This window comes from Aspergillus chevalieri, chromosome 4 (assembly GCF_016861735.1).
Source record: "Aspergillus chevalieri M1 DNA, chromosome 4, nearly complete sequence".
NCBI lineage: Eukaryota > Fungi > Ascomycota > Eurotiomycetes > Eurotiales > Aspergillaceae > Aspergillus > Aspergillus chevalieri.
In genome coordinates, this window is record NC_057365.1 from 1,669,845 (window position 1) to 1,682,377 (window position 12,533).

General features: G+C 49.1%; 6 protein-coding genes across 6 annotated transcripts; 2 read left to right on the forward strand and 4 right to left on the reverse strand.

Moving 5' to 3' along the window:
* Positions 1-604: 604 nt before the first annotated feature.
* Positions 605-2,422, forward strand: ACHE_40604S (putative MFS alpha-glucoside transporter; the record flags this gene model as incomplete). The annotated part of the gene is made up of 2 exons (XM_043278821.1): positions 605-931; positions 1,013-2,422. The coding sequence occupies 2 exons, from the start codon at positions 605-607 to the stop codon at positions 2,420-2,422; spliced, it is 1,737 nt and encodes a 578-aa protein (XP_043136562.1).
* Positions 2,423-2,659: 237 nt separating this feature from the next.
* echA (enoyl-CoA hydratase echA) lies at positions 2,660-3,667 on the reverse strand (the record flags this gene model as incomplete). Its single annotated transcript, XM_043278822.1, has 3 exons — positions 2,660-3,255; positions 3,319-3,456; positions 3,514-3,667. 3 exons carry the CDS (start codon positions 3,665-3,667, stop codon positions 2,660-2,662), a joined length of 888 nt encoding a protein of 295 aa, XP_043136563.1.
* Positions 3,668-4,171: 504 nt separating this feature from the next.
* On the forward strand, positions 4,172-5,000 carry ACHE_40606S (Rer1 family protein; the record flags this gene model as incomplete). The annotated part of the gene is made up of 4 exons (XM_043278823.1): positions 4,172-4,240; positions 4,370-4,487; positions 4,568-4,864; positions 4,921-5,000. The coding sequence occupies 4 exons, from the start codon at positions 4,172-4,174 to the stop codon at positions 4,998-5,000; spliced, it is 564 nt and encodes a 187-aa protein (XP_043136564.1).
* Positions 5,001-5,654: 654 nt separating this feature from the next.
* Positions 5,655-8,558, reverse strand: ACHE_40607A (class I SAM-dependent methyltransferase; the record flags this gene model as incomplete). The annotated part of the gene is made up of 8 exons (XM_043278824.1): positions 5,655-5,784; positions 5,840-6,181; positions 6,236-7,517; positions 7,571-7,645; positions 7,711-7,976; positions 8,032-8,048; positions 8,098-8,229; positions 8,301-8,558. The coding sequence occupies 8 exons, from the start codon at positions 8,556-8,558 to the stop codon at positions 5,655-5,657; spliced, it is 2,502 nt and encodes an 833-aa protein (XP_043136565.1).
* Positions 8,559-9,272: 714 nt separating this feature from the next.
* ACHE_40608A (zinc-dependent alcohol dehydrogenase) lies at positions 9,273-10,796 on the reverse strand (the record flags this gene model as incomplete). Its single annotated transcript, XM_043278825.1, has 9 exons — positions 9,273-9,454; positions 9,505-9,761; positions 9,831-9,881; positions 9,940-10,033; positions 10,097-10,177; positions 10,233-10,254; positions 10,315-10,396; positions 10,447-10,498; positions 10,559-10,796. The coding sequence occupies 9 exons, from the start codon at positions 10,794-10,796 to the stop codon at positions 9,273-9,275; spliced, it is 1,059 nt and encodes a 352-aa protein (XP_043136566.1).
* Positions 10,797-11,615: 819 nt separating this feature from the next.
* On the reverse strand, positions 11,616-12,454 carry ARL1 (ADP-ribosylation factor family protein; the record flags this gene model as incomplete). The annotated part of the gene is made up of 5 exons (XM_043278826.1): positions 11,616-11,642; positions 11,709-12,032; positions 12,124-12,207; positions 12,272-12,310; positions 12,380-12,454. The coding sequence occupies 5 exons, from the start codon at positions 12,452-12,454 to the stop codon at positions 11,616-11,618; spliced, it is 549 nt and encodes a 182-aa protein (XP_043136567.1).
* Positions 12,455-12,533: the final 79 nt, after the last annotated feature.

Sequence of the window (12,533 nt, forward strand, 5' to 3'; positions counted from 1 at the left end):
TTTCAGATAAGCTGTGCATTATAGGCAATGTAGACTCACCTGTAATCTTGATGTTGACATGCATCAGTCAAACTGTATATAGTCAGCTGACCGGCATAGTTGACAGCGCCCTTGCAGCACCCACGTGCTCTACCAGTGACATGTGCTCTATATCTCAATCCAGAAAGAGATCTTTAATCTCCTAGATCTTGAAATACCAATCAAAAGATACTTTGATCCATTCCGACCGCTGTCATTGCCCACACTAACGGCTTGGCTGCGGTTTTTCACGGCCAACAAAAACTCTGCGCTATGCTCGACCACCGTTGATTTTCTTCCATTCTCTCTTATCCTCTGTTCCTCTTTCTCTCCTCTGATCGCATGAATTCTCGAGAGAAAAGAAAGCAATGCAACGCCGGCACTACTGACCGCAGTAGTATCCATAGTGGGGAGCTCCACAGGCTTCGGCGGGCTATCATAAATTCCAAGCGAGGCCAGTTCCAGTTCTTCCGTCCACATTGGCTCCCCGTCCGGTCCTGTTTCCCTCTCCCGGTCAACCTCCCCCTGATTTTCCTCCGCCGCCGTTCCCCGTTCTGTGCCTGGCAATTGCTTTGCTTTTTGCAGCATGGCTCCCCCAAAGGCACAGGACGCAATTGCGTCCGCAGAGGAGCCGGTCTCGTCGCCTCCGACTCCGGACCACCGCAATTCCACGTCGTCTATGAGCAGGATGGTTCAAGATGCCAAGGCGGCCACTGATAAGGAACAGAAGATGACATTGTTACAAGGCATCAAAACCTATCCCAAGGCCGTGGCTTGGAGTGTGCTTATCTCTACGTGTATAGCAATGGAGGGCTACGATATCAGTCTCGTGAACAATTTCTACGCGTTTCCGGCCTTCAATCACAAATACGGTGAGCAGATGACAGATGGCTCATACCAAGTACCAGCTCAGGTAAGTCTTTTCCCTTCTTTTCTTCCCTATCCCTTATCGCATTAGTGGGAAACAACTGATGAAAAGATTTTTCTCTTCTAGTGGCAATCGGGTCTTAGCAATGGTGCCTACGCCGGAGAAATCATCGGTCTCTTTATCAATGGATGGGCTTCGGAACGCTTCGGATATCGATATACCCTTATAGCTTGTCTGCTTTTGGTCTGCGCGTGGACCGCCATCTTTTTCACAGCCCCCAACGTCCAAGCCCTGCTCGCCGGTGAAATCCTCTGCGGCATCCCATGGGGTGTCTTTCAGACCCTCACCGTCACCTACGCATCCGAAGTCTGCCCTGTCGCCCTTCGAGGGTATCTGACAACCTACGTAAATTTCTGCTGGGGTCTCGGACAATTGATTGGCATCGGCGTGATCACGTCGATGTTACCTCGGAATGATCAATGGGCATACCGGATACCGTACGGGTTGCAGTGGATGTGGCCGGTTCCACTGATAATAGTGATCTTCTTCGCCCCCGAGTCACCATGGTGGCTTGTTAGGAAACATAGGACCGATGATGCTAAGCACTCGCTGCGACGTTTGACCAGCCTCAAAAAAGATTCTGACTTTAACGCCGAGGAAACCGTGGCCATGATGGTCCACACGACCGCGCTGGAAGAGAAAATCACAAAGGGAGCCAGTTATTTGGATTGCTTCAGGGGAACGGACCTGCGCCGGACGGAAATCGTCTGCATGGTCTGGGCCATCCAGAACCTGAGTGGGAATTCATTCTCCAATTATTCGACTTACTTCCTGGAACAGGCGGGATTGGCTACGTCCAACGCGTATGCATTTGCTATGGGACAATACGGAATCAACATGGTGGGCGTGTTCGGTTCCTGGCTCCTCATGACTATGGGAATTGGCCGACGCTCCCTATACCTATACGGCCTTTGCGGTCTCTGCGCCATGCTCTTCATCATGGGATTCCTAGGCCTTGTCCCAGAAGCCCACCGAAGCGAGGCATCCCTTGCCACAGGCTCCATGATGCTTGCCTGGGCTCTTTTCTACCAACTAACAGTAGGAACAGTCACCTATTCTCTAGTGGCAGAACTCTCCACCCGCCGCCTGCAGATCAAAACCGTCGTCCTGGGCCGCGCCCTCTTCAACATCGTCGCCATCGTCTGCGGCGTACTAACCCCCTACATGCTCAACCCGGGCGCCTGGGACTGGGGCAATTACGCCGGCTTCTTTTGGGGCGGCGTTTGCTTCTGCTGCATCGTATATACATTCTTCCGCGTCCCGGAACCCAAGGGCCGCTCGTTTGCGGAACTCGACATGCTCTTTGAGCGGAAGGTCAATGCGCGCAAATTTGCGCATACACAGGTCGATGTCTTTGGTGAGACTATCCAGGGCCAGGTTGTCGATGAGTATCAGACTCAAAAGGCGGCAAGGACGGATGTGGCTCAGTTGGAGAAGGAGGCTGAGTCTCCGAACTCGATGAATCCGACGAAATGATGTGATGCGTTTCATTTGGGATGCGATGTGATGTTGTATGACCATGAACAAAAGCATTAGCATTGGCATTGGCATTTTTATACATACTTTTAATATCTTTCTTGTGAATAGTTCATTTGCCTGTATATAATTTTAATATCCAAGCATGCAATAGACGAATGACACTAATGATAATCATTTCTTAACTTGATGTTCTTGCTGGACTAGGTCATAGTCCAGATGCCGTTATATACATCTTTACTCGTGACTCCACTCAGGCTTCTTCTTCTCAGAGAAGGCCCTCATTCCAATCTTCTGGTCCTGGGTTCCGAAGAGACTGTGGAACAATCTCCGCTCATACTCAACACCCTCCTTCAGCGGCAACTCTTGGCTCTTATTCACAACTTCCTTGCCCGCCAACACAGCAATACGGCTGTAACTCGAGATCTTCGCCGCCGTTGCAATCGATTTCTCCAGCAACTGATCCTTGCCCCCCTCAACGACCTGCGACGCAAGACCCCAGTCCCCAGCATCCTTGCCACTGAAGTTATTCCCCGTCAGGACAATCTCCATCGCCCTGCTCTTTCCAATGGCGCGAGTGAGACGCTGCGACGCACCGGCACCGGGGATAACACCAAGCTTGATTTCAGGTTGTCCGAAGGTAGCGGAGGAGGTGCAATGCAGCATGTCGCACATGAGGGCAAGCTCGCAGCCTCCACCGAGGGCGTAGCCGGAGACGGCGGCGATGACGGGTTTGCGGATTGTGTTGGCAAGGTGAGACCAGGGGGCGATGAAGTTTTGGGCGTAGGCAGAGGAAAAGGTAAGGGGTTCCATTTCTTTGATGTCGGCGCCCGCTGTGGGGTGTTATGTTAGCGGTTGTTCGGTTGGATGGACGAGATGGAAAGAGAGGGACATACCAGCAAAGGCCTTCTCGCTACCGGTGATAACGATGGCCCCGATATCCTTGTCCGCTTCGTACTTGTTCAGGGCATCGTTGAGTTCGGCAATAAGGGTGGAGGAGAGGGCATTGAGGGCCTTGGGACGGTTCAAAGTGACTAGATTTCCGCGTTAGCATATCTTTGGTTCAATCCAATTGGCTATAGAGTACATACCCAGTCCAACATGGGGCTTCGGGTTCTCGGTGAGAATGGTCTCGTAGCTCTTCGCACCAGTCGTCGAGAATGTCCTGCCCGCTCGGTTAAGAAATGATGCCGAGGGCATGACGGGTCTGACGGCGAAGAATCTTGAGCAGCGTTGGGCAAACATAATGATGTAGTGATGAGGATGAGAGGACTTTGTACCAATCCTCGCAACAGAGTCAATCAATTGAAGGTGAGGAGAGGGAGTGATGTGGGTTACTCTAGAGCGGAGCGGAGGTATACAACAACCGCGGCGGTTCAGCGGCCCGCAAATGACCGACGGCAGCCGCCGCAATCACGTGATTTTTGCATTACATCATAGCTTTTATAAAATCATGTGACTCAATGTCATGTGATAACTGAAAACGGAGAAGCGTTATGAGGCGCAGCATCCGTACCTGGATGTGGCTGGTGTGAGTGACAGCCAACGACAAGCCGCGACAGTGGACACTTTTTTCCTTCGCTGCTTCCTGCTTACATTCGCCTCGCCGCCCCTCGCCGTTGGTCAGTGTTTCAGCCTGCATTTGACCTTATTCTCCATTGCAATTGATACTCTGGTCGTTGTTCCTTTACTCCGTGTACAGCAGCAGTCTTGAGAGCAACGATTGTTTTCCGTCTTAAATTCGCAGCCATGGATGTCCCCGAACCCGAACAGACTCCGTTCATGGCAGTCACGGCGCAGACCTCGAAGCTGACCAGGGTGAGTTGCAGTGTTTACTGTTGAATGGTGGCATTTCATAGTCAATTCTTCCATGTCGCGGGTGCTGTGATGGTCCAAACGAGGCGCAATATTTCCAAGCCCGGTGCTAATTACGATATGATCCTCTAGCAATACCAAACCTATCTCGACGCTTCGACTCCCTTCACTGCCTATCGCTGGGCTGGCACCGCTTTCCTTCTCCTTTGCTTCTTTCTGAGGATCGTTCTCGCCCAAGGATGGTACATTGGTATGGCAATCTATCCAACCTGAAACCGCAAGCGCCTCCATCTTTCGCAATCGATGACTAACAAGAACCTCTCGTTTCAGTTGCCTACACCCTCGGAATCTACCTCCTTAACCTCTTCCTCCTTTTTCTGCAACCCAAGTTCGACCCCTCCCTCACCCAAGACGAAGGTCTGGAAGACGGCGAAGGCGCCGGTCTCCCCACCAAGCAGGATGACGAGTTCCGCCCCTTCATCCGCCGTCTTCCCGAGTTCAAGTTCTGGCACTGGGCTACCCGGGCCATCGTGATCGGTTTCGTGTGCTCGTGGTTCTCGGTTTTTGACATTCCGGTGTTCTGGCCTGTTCTGGTGGTTTACTGGATCATTCTTTTCGTTTTGACGAGTATGTTTTCTATTCCATTTGTATTTTCGACTGTTCGTTGGCTAACTTTTCCAAAGTGCGCCGCCAAATCCAGCACATGATCAAGTACCGCTACGTTCCTTTCTCGTTCGGAAAGGCCAAGTACGGCCGCTCGTAAGGAGCTTCTACCGAATCTTGATTGATAATGCGGATATGGATGCTTCGTGTCTTTGCACTGGAGGCTCTCTTTCTTCATAATTGCCAGTAATTCGACCCTCCATGTTCGTTACGACTCCCCTAGATCTTTATGGACATAACCGAAGCATGTGAGAAGGGAGGAGTTTCGCTATGTATCTCTATTTATTGATGATGACCGTTCGGGATCTGAATTTCATGAGCCTACTTGCTTTAATTACGTGTATACAATTCTATTTCATTACATCATCTTGTCTTTGATTTCTTCTCTTCGTCTCTATTTGACCATTTACGTTGTGTAAATGCTTCAGCCTATGTTTGTGCGACATTGTAGTTTGAGAAAGCCAAGTTGGGTTAGAGAGTTAGCCGCATCATGCATGCCATGCATTGGCATAAGTAAGGGTTTCTTTCTTTTGAAAATGCATATCTATTCTCGTTTTTCTCTTATTCAAATCTAGTCATTTTCATCATCAAGCCCAAGTATATGAACAAAGAAAGGCCCAAACGCCAGTTTATTTACACCATGCCAATAGCAAACATCCCGCAGCCTTGTAACAAAATAATGAAATATACGCATAACGCAGAACATATCATCAACCCGAGAGTCATATCGAATAATCATAGAAGGAATGGAAGATTACAGCTCAAGGTGATCAACACTCGACCGTTTCTCATCAAGCGAGAATGAAGAAATCGCTCGGTCCGTAGAGGGTCTCTCGACCTCCTTGGTCTTGGTGCAGATCCAGGTCGATGCGTACATGTTGACACTGTTCTTTGTTAGCAAAAACATTCAAAGATATGTTTTCCCAAGTGTTAATTTACCGGTCGATACAGGTGCCCGGGAATCTAGCTCCGACACGACGAGCGGAGAAACCGTTCTCCTCGAACTGCTTGATGTACCATGGCTCAATGCTGGCAGAACGAAGGAGGATACGACCGCCCATCTTCAGGGCGTAGTTGAGGGTCTGGGCTTGGGAAGAGGCTTCCACACCGTCAGTGTCGAACCAGTCCATGGAATCCATGACAACAGCGATGGTCAAACTGCGAGGAGTAATTCGCTTGATCACTTCGTTGATCTCGTCAGTGTGGATACGGAGGCCATCGAAAGCACCTGGCGATGAAAGCTTCACGTGAGCTCTAGGAGACAGGTAGGCGGGATGGCATCTGTTTCCTGTTAGTTTCCCAGGATCCAATGGCTATAGGCACAATTTGACTTACTTTCTCGAGAATTGGCCCTGAAGACACAGGAAGTAGAAGTAATTGTCGTTGCTGATCATGGTGTCCTGGACCACCGGATCCAATGTGTCAACGACATATTCCCAAATTGATTTTCCACTGACATCCTTGCTCTGCTCCATGTTCTGGTTGAGGCCATTTCGCTTGTAGTAGTCATCGATGATCATATTCCGCTGGTTACGGGGCACACCAGCAGCCTTCCATGCGAACCATTCGGTTCCTACCACAGCCCAGTGAAGTGGGCGACTCATGAGAACTCCACGAATGCGAGGCCAGATGGTGCGCTGCTCAGGCAGGGTTTGGGCTTCACATAGTTTCCGCACTTCGCTCTCAAGACCAAAGACCTTGAAGATGTAGCGAACCATCTTAATTGCATGACGCGATCCACCAGTCTCGTAGAGTCCTTTGCCATAAGAAGATGTGAAGACGTGGGTATGATCCAGCCAGTACTGGAAAGCTTGGCTGGAAAGGTGAGGGCTGAGTTTAGAAATGAGGAGTTGACGGAACTCGGGGTGTTTTCCCTCGCCGAAAATTTTCCAAACATCACGGTGCCCTAGGGCAATGAAACTGGCAACTTTAAGTTCCAGAAGGTGGTTTTGGTTAGGGTTCAAGTCGACAGCGTGAACTCTCCGCGGGCTGTTCTGCAAGTAGTCCAGGATGTTGTCACCGGCGCTGGTGATAGCCAAGATCACATCATCACGGGTAATGTTCAGGAGTCGATGGTCTACACGAGGGTCCTCCCAGTTGAAAGCATAGATGTATTCGTTTCCGAATTGTGTATGTTTAGGGAGCAAGTCGTTGTAAAAGATCCGGTAGTGGTGGTTCTGGTAGAATGCAGACGGAAGCGGAAGGTTTGAGTCCAAGTTGATGATGGCCGATTCGTATGCCTTGGATCGGATCTCGCGGGCACTCTGCTCATTTGCCTTCTCCATCTCCTGTCGGTGGTTGGCGGGAGACAAGTAGGGCGACTCAGTGAAGGACGCGTCCAACTTCTCAATAGCGTCATTACCGGCGGGACTTGAGACAAGATCCTTCTGACATCCAATGAAGATATAGTATGGAATGCCTCCAAGGAGGTAGTTCCGCTCACTAGCCGAGATGACAGTTCCAAAGCGGTATTCCAGGTAGTCACGACGAGCAGCCTCGAGCGACACGCGATCCAGATCGAACCAGGCACGCCAGAACAGGCGTCCAAGCCAATTGACATGGCGGTTGAAAGCGCCACCAATGTAGTTGCGGGATGAGACATCGACAATGCTTTGGACTATTGCAGCAAATTAGTTTCTACCCAGTTCTCTATAAAATGGTCTAACTTACCATAGAAATCGCAGACACCAAGAATTCCACTGGTCTTCATCAAAGATGTCAAAGAATCAACGACACTGTAGTAGTCTACCAGTCAATCGGATTAGTATTCCCTTTGAGACACTTATTGAGAGAACCTCCAATGTGCTTACCTGGGATCATGGACAAGCTGTAACTCATGGTAGCCACATCGGCACCCGAAGTAGTTGTGCTGAACTTGGTCCGAGGGTCGACGTTTTCGACCTCAGGAAGACGGAAGGTCCGCACATCTTGACAGACAACAGAGACGTTTTTCCATCCGAGTCGTTGGAAACGTTGGCGGGCGACGTCGCAGAGCGAAGGGGAAAGGTCAACCAGGTAGACATGCGAGAAGAACGAGTCGACGGGGAGGAAGGAAGACATGGCTTCAATGTTGTATCTATTGTCTCGGTTAAGATCGGGGACCTCGAAGCTCGACCATTTTCAATGCTCACCCTGTGCCACCACCCATCTAAACAATTAGTATCGTTCTTCAAGAGATCAAATGGGAAGAATCTTACATCAACCCACACAGCCTCTCCATGCCGAAGGGCCTTGCTTTCCACCTTGTGTTTTAACTGAGCAGCAACAAGACCCAGCATGTCCTCCCTACCACAGAGAAGACGCTTCCTGGTAGCATCGTAAACACCCGCCTAGAAACCCAATTCTGTCAGCGAAAAGAGAACATAGCAAGTAAAAAGATGGCATAATTTTAAATTCGTACCTGCGTTTTGTAGAAGCTCTCCAATGCATCTTGCTGACCGTCACCCTTTTCATGGGGCTTGAGAAACGAAGCATAAATGAACTTCAAATAGGTGAAGATGCCGCTATTGTAGTCGATCTTCTGCTTCCGGAAGGAGAACAGAAGAACTGCTGCCACGAGAGCGAACACCAGGAAGGCTGTGCCTGCAATATAGACATGTTGCCGGTCGACACTGTTCAGCAGCAAGCCAACAGGACTACTGCTGCTGACAAGGTCCATTGTACAATGGGAAAGAAACACTCGAAAGAAGAAGGTAGAGGGAAATGTTGTGATTAGAGGGAAAGAATGAGAAGGAAGAAGAGAAAAGCAGAGAGGAGGGGACGAGCCGCTTTCTTTTGAATCAAATCCAATTGCAATGAAACGGTACCGTACGCTCTAGAGAGCACGAGCACCTCACTCTCGTTCAGCCCCACCATCGTGACCCCTCGATGCTATTTCTCCGGGTCCAGCAACTCTCATTCAACCAAAGCTTTGGATTTCCCCCAGTGAACCGCATCGTGATGTCCTATCAGGGCAACACATGGGTGGCGATAAGATACGGTGCAGGACGGTTTAGGAGATGACGATCCATCCCGAAGTGGGGGAGGATCATAGCAGCTATTCTTATGGACGCGGTCGAAATTGGAAATAGTGAAGCATTTGGAAAGCAGAGGAAAGGGACGAGCAAGTCAGAGCCTCTCACGCGGTCATGTGTCGGCCATGGGCCTATAGAGAGAGCGGGTGGCGCGGGACCAATCAGAGGGCGGCTTACGGGCACACTTCCACTACGGGGACTGCGGACGGTCAACCGAGAGTTTGTATAGATTCATAGTTCAGTCAGTAGGGAAGGGCCAATGGAAGATAACGGGTGAGAACGGAGCGTGTGTTTGTGTGTTTGCCATATTTTGTTTTCAATTTCTCAAACCGAGGTGGTAACCTGCAGTAGTACTACTACTATGGGATCCTCACCACTGCCCGCCCATCAATTTCACCCCGTTCCAATCGCTGCAAAACCTCATTTATTTGACTCAATTCAAAGCATTCGATATGTGCCTGGACTCCTCTTGTCACAGTCATTTTCATCAACTCGTTCATCTCTTCCGGAGTCCCGGCGGAATTACCCACAATTGTCAACCCTACCAATGTTAACCATATCCAAATATATTTACAAATTGTTCCTACTTACCCTTTACGATCATGTCGAATGGAGTGGCAGGTAGCCTAAATGGTGTACTCGGAATCCCGACACAGACCAATACGCCCAGACGGCGGAGCAGACGCATACTTTGCATGTACGCCATCTCCCCGTGAGCGGTGCATATCACGGCATGTACACCGAATCCGGATGTCAAAGACTTGACTCCACTTTCAACATCGTCCGTCCTGTAGTCTAAGAAGCAACTAGCACCTAGCGAGAGGCAAAGTTGCTTCTTATTTTCACCGCTGTGCATTGACAAATCGGTTAGCCAACCGAAGCTGCTTGTATACAACCATTTGGGAGGGGGTGTGCACCTGTCAATGGCGATCACTTTCAGTCCTTTCCTTACTGCGATCTGTATCCCCCTGGAGCGTTTCTTGTTAGTATCTAGGGTGAGAACGGGGATACCGGAACAAGTCGTACATATGCCCTAAACCTCCCCCAGCCCCAGGCAGAACGAGCCAGTCACCCGGTTTGGTTTTGGTCTTCATTATGGAAGAGTACATGGCAATTCCAGCTGCATTATTTTAGCAATAGATGGATTATGACTGGGTCTTAAGGTCAGACAGAGTGTCCATACCACATAGAAGCGGCGCGGCTGTATCCGAAGGGAGTTCAGGAGGGATCTTCGTTACATGGATTGCGGGGCTGACAATGTACTCTGCACTTGGTCAGTGCCTTACATATGCCGATAGTATATTAGAGGTTGTACTTGCGTTGAAATGTGCCCGGGACATTCTGCGGCATGTCAGATAACGTTCACATGTACTCCGTACCCAGACAAGGGCTGAGACCTACTGCACCAGCATTTTTTTGAGAAGGACATGCTGTCTGGTTTACCGCACAAATCTCGCAGCTTAAGCAAGAGCTGTATAACCATCTGTCTCATGTTAGTCGCTTTCACCAATATGCAATCGAAACTTCTCTCACCTTATTCCAACCCTTTCCCCCATCCACTTCATCTCATCAAGTCCTGAACCAACTGTCGAATAGGAACGGATAAGAATAAGCATCTTGGATATATCCGGATAAAAGTACCTACCCTGAACAACCTTCCCAATTCCTTCATGGCCCGCGATGTCCGTCAACATAGGCGTCTCTCCGTGTACACTGTGCACATCCGAATGGCATACCCCGGAATATTCAAGTTTAACCAGAATCTCTCCTTGTCCTGGCGTTGGAACGGGGCGAGTAGTGCTTATCTGGAGCTGGGCTGTCGGGGATGCACCAGTTGGTGGGAGAACAGCGGCAATTTGAGTCTCGGGAATTTGCATATTCATGGTCGTCTGACCGAAGTATTCCCTAATAAGCAACCGATAGAGAAGAAACGAAGGATTAGATTGTAGGGAATGTACTGAGCCATGCTTGGGGCAGTGCCTCTTGTACTCTGTGGGGGTTGTATAATGCATGAGAAGAGGGGTTTTTGCATTCATTAGTGATCGCAGGGATGATGCGGTGGAATTTCCATATTAGACCGTATATCGTGAAACTGATATGAAAGATAGTATAGATAAGACAAGTAGCTGCCCAGTCAGAATTTTTTTTTGTGGTTTATAACATGTATGAAATCTGTAAAAGAAATAACTTCGGTTTACAGTTCATTCAGCTTCAATTCAACTAGCTACCGACTAAGTAGCATAAATATCGCAGCTATACGTCGCAACTGATGCATTGTGATTCTATCTTCATAAGCAACGCCTAGTGGGAATCACCACTGTCCGAACCAGTGTCCATCGCGACCCATGTGCTGCAAACACAGAAAAAAGCATATAAAAGAGAAAAAAAAAAACAAAGAGAATATAATGGAAATATTCAAGCCAGCACAATTCATAAAGCTTTGTTTGAACAGGTCGAATTCCGGCCCCACGAATCATATGCAACAATGCATGTCATAATCAACCAAACCAACAATTAGGATATTAAAAGCATAGGAAAAAAAAGCTGTCGATGTAAAAACACAGACTCAGTAACAGAGTCAGGAAGAAATGAGGACTCTGGCATCTCACGTACCAGAGGAGGCACCCCCAAGTCCTCTAGCAGGTTCTGGGATGAGTATATCGAAGAAGAGAATCTATATCATGACGCAAAGACGCCGGCGTTTATGCGTTCTCCGACTGAATGGTTTGCTATGTGCACAGGCGATGGTCAGCAACCTGATGAGTTGCCTCCTATAAATCAAAAAGGGAACTTACCACCAGCCAATCCATGCCTTCGTCGAGACCTTTGCCGTCAATAGCAGAGCAAGCCACAATGCTCCAGTTCCTGTCTCGCAGCTCCCCAAGCTTCAAGGCTTCTGAGATCTCGCCAGCGCCCTTGGCACCCGGTTGGTCTTGCTTGTTGGCAAATACCAATAGGTTTGCATCGCGAAGTTCCTCTTCGTTCAGCATAGCAGCAAGTTCATCAGCCGCAGTTCCCAGCCGTTCAATATCCGTCGAATCGATAACGAAGATAACAGCTGCAGTGTTGGCATAGTAGCATCGCCAGTACGGACGAATCGATGTTTGGCCCCCAAGATCCTGCAATTGAAAGACACCGTGTTAGCAGCCATCGCTGGCGCTTCCACTTTCCATAGTCAAGCCTTGATATCCTGCAGGGTAAATGACGTACCCAAACATTGAAATTCAGATTCCGATATGTCACCGATTCAACATTGAATCCAATGGTAGGTATGGTCGTTACAACTTCGCCAATCTGTCCAAATTGAGAAATCAGTACATGATTCCTCGGCAATAAGATCCCTCATCAATCACCATACCTTTAAGCGATAAAGAAGTGTCGTCTTTCCAGCATTATCCTATATCATCGAGGCAAATTGATCAGCACGGTAATCGTCTACTTCATGTCGACCTGCCATTCAACGTACGAGTCCCAGAATTAGAATCCGAATTTCCTTCTTCGACCAGAGCAAGTTCCATATTCTTGATAGAGAGGCGCCCATATTTCTGTATCCGGTTGGTAATGAGGAAAAGGAGAAAGGAGTGAATAGCAGAAATCGGACTCGCGATCGGGGTCGGTCT